Source organism: Mixophyes fleayi, chromosome 5 (assembly GCF_038048845.1).
Source record: "Mixophyes fleayi isolate aMixFle1 chromosome 5, aMixFle1.hap1, whole genome shotgun sequence".
In the NCBI taxonomy this organism is placed as follows: Eukaryota; Metazoa; Chordata; class Amphibia; order Anura; family Limnodynastidae; genus Mixophyes; species Mixophyes fleayi.
This window is the reverse complement of record NC_134406.1, coordinates 253,341,967-253,357,045: the sequence shown is the minus strand read 5'-3', so window position 1 is coordinate 253,357,045 and position 15,079 is coordinate 253,341,967. Positions and strand designations below refer to the sequence as shown.

Genomic DNA, 15,079 nt, shown 5'->3' with positions numbered 1-15,079 from the left:
AGCCCTCCCTTGTATGCAAGTCCGGCAAATTGGACAGATCCAGTAAATCCTCATTTAGGCACCAGTTGGAAATGGGTTTCTGTGAGTGTGGTCAGTACATGATGGTGCACAGGCCAACAATTGTCATATTCCGACTAGATTTTTGTACGTGCCCTAAAAAATTATGGTTCATTTTAATTGAATCATACTTTTGTGGCCCCAAAACCGGTGTAATTTTGGTGCACCAATATCTATGTATGTGTGGTCAGCTAAGCTTTATTGCTCCTTCAAAAGATAAGTTTTATTTTGACACCAATAGACAGTAGAAAAAAATAACAGCAACGATTTGTAAATTAATGTATCAACCAAGGAATACAAATTTACATTGAATGTGGGTGGATTTCCCATTTTAAGGCCTTCATTGACATTCACCCTTACACCATTTTTTCACATATGTCATCAGCAAACATGAAACCAAATAAAACATCGTAATCCAAACGTGTAAAGAAAATGTTTTATTTAAAGTGTTAAATACCACCACCGTAATTAATATGCTTTACATTAGTTGGTGCTCATTGCAAGGCTAATCTGCCATATTACCCAACTGTAAATCCCTCTTGCTTTTAAAACGTACTATATACAAGACTGCAGTAGTCACCGGGATAGTGCGAATAACATGACTACACCATGAGTACAGCTGCAGACATGTGAAATAAAAAAAAATACATCAATTTTATTTCTTTTAAAATAAATACTGCATAATGATACTTATGTACAAATCTTATATACGGACTTGTTCTCCCTATAAAAATTAGAAAGAAAAAAAATGCATCTTGGGATTTTTTTTTTATTCTCAGAAAATAACATATTACACTGCATTTTCAATACCAGAAATTGTTTTATTATTTATGACATGATGATACTGTAGATGGTATTTTATTTATATATATAATATATATTTATATATATTATATATAGATAATTGTTTTTATTTTTATTTATTTTTTTGTTTAAATTATCATTTTGCTGGTTCACAACCATCTAAAATTACTTTGATAAACAGCGTTATCAACTTTATAATTAATATAATATTTGGTCATCTATCTACTGCATGGAAAGACAAGTATATAAATTAAAAAGGCAATTATGTTGTTGCCTGCAGCTACACTTGATCTTTAGGGAAATGTTTTCTCTCTTTTTTTTTTTTTGCCAATTTGCATCGGTGGGGATTAAAATATATTTATAATATTTTTCTAAGAGCTGTCACATTTAAATAAAATTGTCGATGTGGTCTATATGTGTGCTCGCGGATGTGTATATTCGCATACACACAAACACATATATAAAATTTCCTATTCACATTTGTGTTACATAACACAAATCTCCATGTAAGTGTATGTTTGCCTATAAACAACTTACAGCGTATGCACAGTGTGTGCATTTGATATCTGTATTATTAATTTTGGGAAGTGGTAGGAAAACTATGGCTCTCTAGCTGTTGTGAAACTACAAGTTCCAGCAAGCCATGCCACCCTGTGGCTGTTAGGAGATGCTGAGGCTCACAGTTATGTGACAGCTAGAAAAACACAGAGCCTGAAAATAAAATAATATAAAAAAGGCAGGGTCATATTTCAAGTGTATAATGTATAATATTTAGGCTTCGAATTTCAAGATGCAATACTCTCAACACACCCAAACACATATTTTTGGTTTGTACCTTAGGGGGACCGAAAAGGGAATGAATAGGGATGTTCCTGCAGAGCTCAAAAGTTGTGCTCCCAAAGTTGCGGGACCACTTATATGGCAGCCAGAACCCTGTGAACAAATGAGTTGGGGGTTTTTTTTGTTTTTTTTTAACAGCTCAGAGACGGATCTCATTATTTTCTCTTACATATTAGTTCATTGATAGGAGAGTGCCGTCGGCCAGACCCACGTTTAAGTTGTGTCAACCGGAGTGAACCGTCATTTGTACCAAAGCGCTTGAAAAAGTTTGACCTTTGCAGCACTGAAAACTTAAAGAGCAAGTAAAAACTTCACCCGGTATGAGACAAAACTCTGACAAAGTGCAAAAAAGGCGACGCTTGGTGCTGAGAAAGAATTTAAGAGGTCTGAAAATGGCCACATCATTATAGTATTTTTTGTTTTTTTAATCCATTAAGACTCAATTTGATGGTGAAAAAAATAGTTACCATGCACTGTACAAGATATTGCAAAAAAGTTCAAATATCTTCTATATCAAATACATGCTGAATTACCTTAGGTATTCTGAAGTCATGTTGCAAAATACTTTTCAACATGCTTGAAAGAAAGAAAGGTTGCTATGCAATGGGCAACAGGAGACTGGCCACTCCTGTACTTGCCAGGTCAAAGGATTCAAGAATGCAGGGAAAAAGTCTGCAACACTTTTCCAAAAATGGGGAAAGGGAGCAGTCACAGCACACGGGGGGACTGGGGGAGGGGTAAAGGTGTGCCGTCAACAAACCCGAAAGAACGGAATCAGAAAAGTGGTTTTGGACATACAAGGGGACTGAAAGACACAATGCAAAAATAGGGACTAGTGAGAGAATAGATAACAGACATGTACAATTTGCACATAATGTTAAACTTTACAAGGCTTGTACCTTTTACATTTAAATAAATTGTATATGTTACATTTATTTCTTGTCACATAGAGAATTTTTTTCTTTTAAATATTTGCTAGAAAGAATTTTTTTTTTATTCGTTGTTTTTTATAGGTGCCTGCGAAAACACAGACCATGGTTGGTATTTAAGAACGATGAACGTGGTTTACCTTGGTTTCACGCCGTTGCATTCTCTCCTTTTTTTTTTGTTATTTTTTTTTTTGTTAAAACCATGCACTAGTGAAATTTGTTTTCTTAAAAAGAATATAAATTGTTGAAAATGGCTGTATCTTTTTTGTTATTTTCGTTTTTTGCAAGTTGCAGCCCAAAGAAAATAATTTTTAGTGTTCACTTAGATCCGTGTCCATGCAAAATAAAAAAGAAAAGAAATCAAAAAAAAAAATCTTTTTAGTACCGAATAACCACAGAAAATTCTTCCCCAGAGAGATAATCAAATAATGGATTCCTTTTATGTTTACGCTAAGCCGACTTCTTCAGACTTTGGGCCTATGTGATCTTCCACAATGTCCGTCCTTAATAACACTGGTGTATTCTCTGGTACCATCTTCTCCAACTGTCTCACCGTTTACTGACCCACTTACAAAGAGCTCTTTCTTTGTGGGAGCTTCCCAGTCCTTGGGGGCAAATACGAAAAGAAAACTTTGCAACAATGTGATATGCCATTGAAGATGACTTTTGTTGCATGAAATATTTCTTTTTTTGTTTTTTTTGTTTTTAAATTGTCAGTAATCCATGGCTTCAGATTCAGTTAGAACTGAGCTTCTCTGGTCTCCAAACCGTTGTTTAGCTCCACTCCTTCACCTGAGAGCCTTCTATAGCGCACAATGTGTGCAACTTCCGCTGAGAATGCAGGATCGCTTGGAATCCCTAGAAACAGGCTCAGAAGACACAACATTAAGCATGCAGTGTTTACCAGGGTGCGCGACCTGTCATGTTTTGTTTTGTTGTCATTTTTATTTTGTTTGTTTGTTGTTTTTTTTGAAACGCTGGTTGCAGAGTCAACAGTTTTTCACGGGTGCTATGACCGAGCATAAGAATGTCCTGTGGAACTTTCAAGAGATGACTGCGATGCTCTTCTGGTCAGTGGAGCTAACGTTGGGTCTACTAAGGAGGAAGGGGGGAAAAGTTTAAACCATCCAATCACCATGTTGGAGAGGTCCAGTTCATCTAAAAGTATCTGCGCCACGCCCATAAAAGACTTATGATCCATACGTCCATAGTCTCCCCAAACAATAATCTGAGGAAATAAAAGAGAGGCAAAATTAGGTTCACCAGTCAATGATTATTCAAACTCTAAGATCATCGTGATTACTACTATATGAATACAAATATAATACTCGGCAGCATTCCACTTTTATATGACATAATTCTATATAGTATACACATTACTTAAAGAAGGACTCCAACTTCCCAAAAGTAGTTGGTTTACCACCACCCTGTCCCAGCTAGCAGATCATCTGGGATCCAGTATGTTATATCATATTTATATGTTTGATTTCAGCTTTAATATGCTTGGAAAATTCAATCCTGCTCTTGAATGACGATCACTGCGATAAACATAAATGATCTGGCTTCAATTTTGGGTTGTAATTTTATTTTATTGACACATAAAACAGCCTTGTGGCATAATCCCCAGCTTTTGTATCCCAGGAATGTTACCATTCTAAAGGATCTACAAACGGGACTGTCTCTGTCCATCACCAACAGTTCTATGTGATATGGTTCAAAAGGAAACTCCACGCATTTTTAATTTATATCCCCAAATTGATAAAAAGCGGAGCTGCAAATAATTGTAATAAATTATTCCGTCTTAGTAATGGTAGAAATAGAAGACCTCCAATGTATATGTATCAAACCAGAGTTTCCGATGGGTTTCAAAAGTGGAGATGTTGCCTATAGCAACCAATCAGAGTCTAGCTGTCATTTTGTAGAATGTACTAAATGAATGATAACTAGAGTCTGATTGGTTGCTATAGGCACATAACCTCTTTTGAAACCCGCCGAAAAATTAACCCGTAGTGCTGTTTTTATGTCATCTGCTTATTTGAAACAGAATCTAATTGACGTTTATCAAGTGAATTTGAAAAGATAAAATATTATTCCTCATTCCATTTTTTAAAAATATAATAATATAATAATAAACTTTCTTCACCAATTTAAAGACGACCCATTCTAATACAAATCTATACAAAATACTTATCCTTTCCCTCTGCAAACACGGACACTGCCAGCAATGTACTTTCCCGCAAAGGCTTGCCTCTCTCTTTGAAATCCGTGAACAGCCGCCAAACATCGTCTGCTCATGTTGGAGAACAGAGAACACGCTTACTGCAGGTAAGCACATTGCTGGAAGTAGCCATCATGGCAGTAAGGTCTTCCTATAAGAGAGGAAGCCTGTTATACAATACATTAAAGCTGCATTCACAACAACATTACATCTACCCACTAAATGTCAGCCTCTATGCACATGTGAGCTTTAAAATCATCAGCGTCTACTTATTGGAACCATATAAAACCTTATATTGTAAAGAAAATAATGGTGCATTAGCAATTAGTAGTCACTTATTTATTCTAGCTGTACAAATATAGTTGGTTTGCATTTACTAAACCAGCTACTTTAGCGTCTTTTAGTCTATGAAAACCACTTTACCTGTAAGACTTTTCCTTGCGGTGATTCTTCAAAAGATAACAATTGCTGGTATAAAGGCTCCAGCGTTTTTCTTGCTACCTTTGTTTTCTTTTTGGCTATGCAGGACCCATTTTCTATGAGATACACTTTTACATATGGTGCTACAAGGGAGAGATAAAGTAAAACGCGCTGGGTTACGCAAGGCAGAGGACGTAGCTCCTTATTGCTGGACAGCTCTATATAAATGAGTCTTTTCATACAAAGAAACAATATACCAGATTGCACATCAAAGGAAGACGCTGCGGAACAATTTCAATAATTACATTATCATAATTTCCAATTTCCAGTCGCTGATACAAAACAAATGATATGATATTGAAAGAGTCATTAGCCAAATTTATTCTAAACATGACAGAGCTCTAAGGATAAATGGGGCGATTATCCTGGCAACAAATAACTAAGTCAATTAATTACAGAGCTTTAGAATATGTATGCGGTCCGCCAAGGGGAATTTTTATTTTTATTTTTTATAGCTGTCAGTTTGTGTACTTAATTGTTTAATTCTGAATCAATTAAAGTTACAAACATAGCCCTGCATTTCTGCAGCTATTTCCTTGATGAGTTCTTGGGATATTTTTTTGAACTAACTTTTTTTTTCTAAATCTGGCTCTCACATAAGTAAAAATGCTGTCATCGTAATTAATTAAGACATACTTAAAATGCTATGACTATTCCTATTGAGAAAGAGGTATATCAGCATGTCCTGTTGTTAAACTCTAATCTCTATGATTTACGGCTAGCCAAAAGTCAGGCAGTAGAGGCAAATTACTGACAAAATGGGTGGCACGGTGGCTCAGTGGTTAGCATTTCCACACAGCACTGGGGTCATGAGTTGATTCCTAACCAATGCCTTATCTGTGCAGAGTTTGGATGTTCTCCCTGTGTTAGCGTGTGTTTCCTCCTTGTGCTCTGGTTTCCTCCCACAGTCTCCAAAAACATACTAGTTAATTGGCTGCTGACCCTAGTCTGTGTGTGTGTGTGTGTGTGTGTGTGTGTGTGTGTGTGTGTGTGTGTCTGTGTGTGTTAGGGAATTTAGACTGTAAGCTCCAATGGGGCAGGGACTGATGTGAGTAACAAATATTCTCTGTACAGCGCTGCGGAATTGGTGGTGCTATATAAATAAGTCATGACAACAAAGTGATTGCTGCGATCAGACTTTATAATATGTATTACATACATATATGTGGATTTTAAATGTAACTGTTTGAATACAACTGATATTTTACGGACTGCCTCTAGGAGTCCTTCTACCTTTCACTATTTAGAGCAACTCTAGACCCAGTATTTACACCCAATATTTAACGGATGCCCATTTCAGGGTACTCATGTTTGATTTTGGGATTGCGTTGGAAATAATCACATATTTCTACATACCCAGTAAACTAAGTAAAGGAATACATTTCTTCAGGAAACAGAAAGACTGGTTGTTGAGAGTTTGTTGTATACTTCTACATTTAATCAAAGAGACACCTATCTGTAATAACATATTGACCGGCATTTAAAACAAGTGTTACCAGCTATAACAAAGAAATCTGACAATAGAGCAGGAAGGAGCTGGGGGCCCAAGGCAGAGGCTTGGAGGGCCGCAGATGAAGGCTGGGAGGGCCACTTGTTGGCCATCAGAGGCTTAGCCTGTTCACCCTTCATTCTCTTAGATTGGTGCAAACATTCTCCTGCATAACCTTATGTCAAATCAAACTGTGCTGCAGAACACTTGTCTAAATTTCTCAACACAACCGAACAGGAGGAAATAGAAATTGGCCTTTTTATTATTTTAGTAATTAAATATTGTACTAATGACTCTGAGTGATATAAGGGTGCAACACACATTTTAAAACAGATTAGCATCAAGCATAAACTCTCAAAACCTTCCTAATCTTACCAAGAGGAGGAATGATCATGGAAATGGTGAATACATCTAAAATGTAATCAATGACACTCGGGACTGATCTATGCAGTGATACTGAAAATTGAACTTTGCTGTTGTTCTATGAATAACCCTCTCACCTGGCAGTGTCTTTGATCCTGGTTTTACTACAAGACCACGGGCTCGTATAACTTCCACCTCCAATTGGCCTTTCTTGTCCATCATTCCAACCTGGATATCACCTACAGGAAATAAGCAGGAGAAAGGAATGATTAACATTAGACATTCAAAAATAAGTCACAATTTATTGTACAGCACTTTGGAATATGCTAGTGCTCTGTAAATAAAGGTTATCAATAAAAACATATAGGCAATTCATATATATCCAAACACATACACAGTCTTGTTATCCTCTCAATCATAAAGAACCTTTGTAACTAACACAAAATAAATATTAAATTAGGGTGTCGTTTTGTCTAACAATTAACTCACGACACCATATGGTTTGCAAAAATATATAAAAAAAAAAAAAACATGATCGGCAAACTGTACTTTAAATATCATTGAATATACTTGCAGAACAGTTCTAGAACAAAGAATACCAGTGTAAGACAATAAAGTGTTTCTACACTGATATCGGAATGAAAAGCAGTGATCCCGTAGCTACCCAGCATCTGACCAGATAAGCAGTATCTCACGCAGCACCATCTAGTGTGTGCATGTACATGGAGCAATATGAGCACAGATAAGGGCTGAGTGGGCAGTACTATGTGTATATGGGTTTCCTACAATTTTACTGATACATTAACTTTAAATTGAAAACCTACTTTATGAGTAGGTGTTACAATGTTCAGTAAAGCATAGTCAAACAATTGTGCATAGAAACTCATTTTCTGCATAATTACAGCTCTTAACTTTAATGGGAGCTCTTTTTTTCCGGCATGTTACGCTAAATAGCTAGTGCCGGATTTAATAGTTTTCAGTTCAGTAATGACCGTGTTTGCTCTCATTTGAACTTTGCATGAGCAAGGCTACACGTTTTCACTGGAACAATATGTGGCATTTCCATTGTAGATTTATGTAAGAACATTGTGAACATACCCATGGAAGGAGTTGCTAAGGTCTGTCTTCCAACTAATTGTGCAGGGCCGAGCCCATCCAAGAAGTCGCTGAACTGGCTGTCAGACCCCAACCGGACCCCAGGAAATATTAGGCTGTGGAACAGATGAAAAATTATTGTTATTACAGAATTTAGGCATTTGTCTATAGCACAATAGCAGGAAGTGCATGAAAGAGGGGGAAGGGCTGAAATTATCAACAGTTTTTCTCTAGAATGGTAGGTGTGTTATTAACTTAGTATTCATGTGCCACTTTCCAAACCCTGACAAGTACACTTTAATGTGCCCTAGTATTGTTGGGTAGTAAGAACCTCCTTACAGTTCTTCTGACAATCACTATGGTACAACATTTAGCCAGGTTCTCAGGTACAAGTGAGAAGTTCGGTTGACTTACTTTCCCTCTGAGCTGTAACTGTTCATACTCCCATCATTAGACTCCCGACTTGCTTGTCTCGTCATCCAGTTTCTCATCTCTACGGCCAGGCCTGTTTCCGTACTTCTCTGGATCGTGCTTTTCAACTTCTTTCCCCCAACTTCTGGAAGACAATACAAATAATTGTTTTTTTTTGTGGCTAGATTACAACATTAACTTCTGCACTACAGTCTTTCCAGGCCTGTAGGACTTTGAACTGATAAAGTCTTGTAAAATGGTCTCTTTATTATTCTAAGTGTTAACCATTGCCAGAGCTGTTTATTTCTACAATAGAAGATGACAGCTGATGTCACACTGACAAAACCAGATCTTATACAGCTTGACAGTAGCAGAACATATAACAAGACACATATTTCATTTCATTTGCTCTGATTTGTGATGACCAGGACTCAATAACTCAACAAATCATCTATTATTAAATTTCATGATATCTAGGACAGCGTACAGACTGATTGGTTCTGGTTCCTTCATTAAAGTTGTAATATGCCTAAATGACTATTTCCATATTTATATAGACTACTGTTTGACTCATGTATGCCAATTCTTCTTGATGATGAGCATTAATCATAACTAACCAGCGTTTAAACCTGAACATACACAAGATGACACTATGAGTCCCATGTCGGGCACGCCAAACTTCAGTTATCCGCAGGGCCAACAAGGGGGAACATGTAAGGATACTGAGGTTACACCATTTTTGGGTATCATGGTGTTACCAAAAAACACACCACAAGTTTCAGGAGTATGAGTGTCGCTCAGTGGCCCTGGTGACATATTTGTTTTTTTAGAAATTGATAAAAGATTTTGATTTGAGCAGCTTCCACTTTTGTATTTGTCTGAGAGGCATGTTGGTGTCAGTAGCTGAGGGGGAGTGCTGACATTGGATTGCTATTTGGAGGCTTCTGGGGTACCTCTTTGGTAAGTTAGCTCTCAATTTAAAAACACATATGTATGGCCCAAATATAGGGACTCTCATTGTTTAGAGTAGGACCATCCTATATGCAAAAGCGCCTTGGCGTGGCAGGATGGCTTAAACATACATTTGCAAATGTGTGCAACAAAGACTTTTGCATTTTTATCTACAGTAGAAATGGCAGATCTGTTGCTGGCTATAGCAGTGTGCTGGGGGAAAAAATGTTGTGTGTATGTTCCTTGCAGGATAACCCCACCCTTTCAGCACCTGTTATGGCCTATAAATTGATTTGAGCAGCTTCCACTTTTGTATTTGTCTGAGAGGCATGTTGGTGTCAGTAGCTGAGGGGGAGTGCTGACATTGGATTGCTATTTGGAGGCTTCTGGGGTACCTCTTTGGTAAGTTAGCTCTCAATTTAAAAACACATATGTATGGCCCAAATATAGGGACTCTCATTGTTTAGAGTAGGACCATCCTATATGCAAAAGCGCCTTGGCGTGGCAGGATGGCTTAAACATACATTTGCAAATGTGTGCAACAAAGACTTTTGCATTTTTATCTACAGTAGAAATGGCAGATCTGTTGCTGGCTATAGCAGTGTGCTGGGGGAAAAAATGTTGTGTGTATGTTCCTTGCAGGATAACCCCACCCTTTCAGCACCTGTTATGGCCTATAAATTGATTTGAGCAGCTTCCACTTTTGCAATAGAAAATATTGTTATCGGAGGGGGCTAAGAAATGTTACTTCCTATTAGTGCTCAATAATTTTTGCCCACTCAATTATGTACATTACGCAAAAAAATATGAACCAAGAAGATGCCAATTCCAACAAGAATATGCCAAAATAGACACAATGATTCCTATACCATTCTAGAAAATGTAACATAATGTTCCAGCAGTAAGTAGAGTATAATAGAATAATGTATTTGTATGCAGTGCTGCACTCATTGAGTCAAGGGAAGAATGTAGAGTACAACTTGAGATATACACAGTGACAGCATGTATGATGTGTACCTGCATTAACAGTATGATTATTCTGAAGCCAGTACAAAAAGCTGGAAATTGCGTAAATCACAAAACAACACAGGAAATATATTTGCACTTCCATGAATCGGAAAACGGCGCAATTAGAGAACTGAACACAGCTATGTCATTAATAACACATCATTCTCAGTAGTAAGAATATGACTTGGTGAACTTTCAAACTGAATTCATTACTTACGATTACATTCACCACATTACATGTTCTGTGTACAGAGAGAACTAAAAAACATCATGTAGTAGAATGTTACAGTCTATACAGAACTGGACAATTATAAGGCTGAAAGCTGGACACATGTATAGAATTGTAGCATTAATTCCCTGAGCCTTTAATAATATATCTTAATATAATGTACAATCCAATTCATGCTGCATACAGTAGTTATTTGTATTATTGCTGTACACACCGAGCGGACAGCAGACTTGTTCTACCACTACGCCTGTTCCTGAAGATGTATAGAGTCCAATGGTGGGAAACAGGCAATGTGCTATATGTCAATCTATAAAAAAAATCACAATCCATCCATAATCTCATCTAAACATATTCACGTTCCCAGAACTGCAGGCATCTCTTACTAAGGCAGCTGCAATCACATCATCAATGAGCAAGCTCAGCTTCTGCACTCAAGTCTACTCGGCTGTAAGTGAACCCCAATAAACTGGGGGCCTGATTGAGAGTGGAACACAAGTGTAAGTGTACGTACACCGTATTCAGAGTGTAACACAAGTGTAAGTGTACGTACACTGTATTCAGAGTGTAACACAAGTGTAAGTGTATGTACACCGTATTCAGAGTGGAACACAAGTGTAAGTGTATGTACGCCGTATTCAGAGTGAAACACAAGTGTAAGTGTATGTACGCCGTATTCAGAGTGAAACACAAGTGTAAGTGTGTGTACGCTGCATTCAGAGTGGAACACAAGTGTAAGTGTATGTACACCATATTCAGAGTGGAACACAAGTGTAAGTGTACGTACACCATATTTAGAGTGTAACACAAGTGTAAGTGTATGTACACCGTATTCAGAGTGTAACACAAGTGTAAGTGTATGTACGCCGTATTCAGAGTGTAACACAAGTGTAAGTGTACGTACACCGTATTCAGAGTGGAACACAAGTGTAAGTGTGTGTACGCTGTATTCAGAGTGTAACACCAGTGTAAGTGTATGTACGCCGTATTCAGAGTGGAACACAAGTACATGTACGCCATATTCATAGAAAGCACAAGTGTAAGTGTGCATACACCGTATTCAGAGTGTAACACAAGTGTAAGTGTATGTACGCCGTATTCAGAATGCAACACAAGTGTAAGTGTATGTACGCTGTATTCAGAGTGTAACACAAGTGTAAGTGTATGTACACCGTATTCAGAGTGTAACACAAGTGTAAGTGTATGTACGCCGTATTCAGAGTGTAACACAAGTGTATGTACACCGTATTCAGAGTGGAACACAAGTGTATGTATGCCGTATTCATAGAAAGCACAAGTGTAAGTGTGCGTACACCGTATTCAGAGTGTAACACAAGTGTAAGTGTATGTACACCGTATTCAGAGTGTAACACAAGTGTAAGTGTATGTACACCGTATTCAGAGTGGAACACAAGTGTAAGTGTATGTATACCGTATTCAGAGTGGAACACAAGTGTAAGTGTATGTACACCGTATTCAGAGTGGAACACAAGTGTAAGTGTATGTACACCGTATTCAGAGTGGAACACAAGTGTAAGTGTATGTACACCGTATTCAGAGTGGAACACAAGTGTAAGTGTATGTACACCGTATTCAGATTAGAACACAAATGTTTAGTGGTATAAAGCAGGCAATTAGAAAAATGGCCACCAGAGAGCCACATGCTATCATCATATGCTGTTAACATAGTAAGAGGTCGGCCATTGTAAGCAGAGACTTCGTACTGGGAAGTCTTATTAAAGTTATCAAGCAACGACGTTGTACTGGCAAAATATCTCTGTAAGATAGGTTTTATTATGAGTGTCTGACTATATGTATTGGAATAGTCATGTATATATATATATATATATATATATATATATATATTATATATACACACACACACATATATATATATATATATATATATATATATATATATATATATATATATATATATACATATATGTATGTGTATGTGTGTGTGTATATATATATATATATGTATATATACACATATATTTATACACATACCTTCTACAAGTCTCCATGTGTTACATTTGGTCTTATACCTTTTCATTAACGCTTTCTTTAGTTCCTAAATGTAATTTACCTCACTTAGCTTTATCTACTTTTGCAGTGTACAAAAGTCTATGTCAACAATACAAGTAATGATGGCCACACACTGTAAAATTTGGTCTCCTAACGATTATATATGTGGACAATTTGGACAAACATGTGGGGGACCAAAGAACACAAATCTGGTTGTTGGCAAACACTCAGGTACCCCATGTTACGCTGGTGTGCAACAATGTACACTGTCAGTGGGTCACAACCCAAAAACATCTTTTAAATTATATTTAGACTCCCCAAGATCTGTTCTCTGTTTTGCAAAACTATTGTAGAGCACTAATCTTGTTACTGACAATATTTGATTATTTAGTTACAGTATAACGAAAATTGCTCACTTCACTCACAGCCAACAGTAAACTGAAAATGTCAGTCATTGCTCTAGAATCACAGAGGGGTGAAGATTCATGTAAGTTCTCATCTGGTTCCTTCACAAACCATGCTGTTGTCATGGAAACTGCTCTTTCCTCCTCTTTCTTCTGCTAGGTGTACACTACAATGCTGTTGTCATGGAAACTGCTCTTTCCTCCTTTCTTCTGCTAGGTGTACACTACAATGCTCGTAGGTGGGATAGGCATATATAGTGCAGACAGAAGAAAAGCTTCCTACGGATGTGGTATAAAAGAATCTGGCTGCACTGTCCTTCACTGGGATTACTGACAGTCTACTGGAAATTACCTTCCCACCTTCCCCTACAATCACAACTTTATCTTCACTGCCGTTCCTGTGTGCTCTGGAAACTTTGTATATTTGTGAATAATTTTTTAGTGTTTTTTTTCTTTCAGATAACCCAGTGTAAATTATAGGTGTAATGGTCCTTTAATTTAAAAAGAACTGTAAACATCACTGAGGTAAAGGAACATTAAGGGGCTTGTGTTAAGTTGAACGCAAATTGTGTTCTTGGCATATAATACATTTTTTTACTTCTGTGGAAGCACACAAAACAGTAGTTCCGAAACTATTGGTTTGTGCGCAGTGTATTATATATCAACAAAGCAGCTTGTGTTCAACCTAACATTAGCTCCTAATTGTCTTTCGTCACTGGAAACTAAATAATCTAAATCTGAAAAACTATATGTTGCCTTTATTTAAAACAATTTTGACCACTAATCCTGTGCTTCCATGTACCTCATGTACAACTATAACATGTGATAACCAGTGACACTTGCCTCAATCTGTGTAATAGTGACTCTGCACACTGAGGACCTCATTTAGAGTTGGACGCAGAGTCCGTTTTAGGCGCATCCAACAAAAAAACACTACCACGCATGTGTAGAAAGCACCAAATCCGCCTGCATCTTGGACGCATTTACCACTTGCGACAGCTTGCGACTCACTACGAGAGAATGGGAGGAACACGGATTTGTGAAGGCGTGACCATGTAAATACATCCTAGTCGCAGTGAGGCGCAGACGCAACACACTTCAAAACAGGGATAAAGCTGTGCGGCAGGAATTAGGTGGCGCAAGCGTTAGCTAGCTGCAGGAACTGCTCACAGCTCGGTAGGGTATTAAGAGTGGGAAGCAACTGGGGTTGCATGACACTCGTAATACCCTACCAAGCTGCGGTACACTCCCACTCTTACACTTCTTACACAGACTTTGCGTCCGACTCTAAATGAGGTCCTGAATCTGCAACAAGGGAAATATAAGTATTGGAACACAGTGTGCAATGACCAGGAGAAACCAAGTTGTCCTGAATTTAAAACAAAGTAAGCCTCTGATATCCCTTATAAAAATCCATATAGCATGAAGGGGATTCAAAGCCCTAAATAACCTTTAGGATTTGCAGTATTCTGCTGTTGGTTGCTCATCATTATCAGAATAATACCAGCAGTGGCTTCAGAACATAGGTAGAAATAAAGCTGCCAATCATGGCTAAGTAAATTTGTACACAATGGAAGTAGGGTGATTGCAGTAACCAAACACTGAACGTTCTGCAGCAACCTGTGTACTGAAGCACTGGAAGTAAAGAATATACAGGTGTGAAATTTTTTCAATTATTCTGAAAAATATTTGCTTCTTTCTGAATTTGGACGTAAACTTTTACATATTTTGCAGCAGAATTTGGCCTTAAGTTGGCCCATTCCTACCACAATT

General features: G+C 37.5%; 1 protein-coding gene across 28 annotated transcripts in view; it reads right to left on the bottom strand.

Annotated features, from left to right (window-relative positions):
• Positions 1–479: 479 nt before the first annotated feature.
• RIMS2 (regulating synaptic membrane exocytosis 2) overlaps positions 480–15,079 on the bottom strand; it is a 506,258-nt gene continuing 491,658 nt past the window's right edge. For 26 of the 28 annotated variants that reach the window (XM_075213921.1, XM_075213924.1, XM_075213933.1 and 23 more), the window contains 5 exons: positions 8,690–8,831; positions 8,279–8,391; positions 7,318–7,419; positions 5,272–5,411; positions 480–3,858 (listed from right to left, as the gene is read on the bottom strand). In XM_075213921.1, the coding sequence (XP_075070022.1) occupies positions 3,640–3,858; positions 5,272–5,411; positions 7,318–7,419; positions 8,279–8,391; positions 8,690–8,831 (716 nt within the window). In that variant the 3' untranslated portion in view covers positions 480–3,639. The remainder of the gene's footprint in view (positions 3,859–5,271; positions 5,412–7,317; positions 7,420–8,278; positions 8,392–8,689; positions 8,832–15,079) is intronic. The other 2 variants (XM_075213923.1, XM_075213948.1) reach the window with 1 other exon arrangement.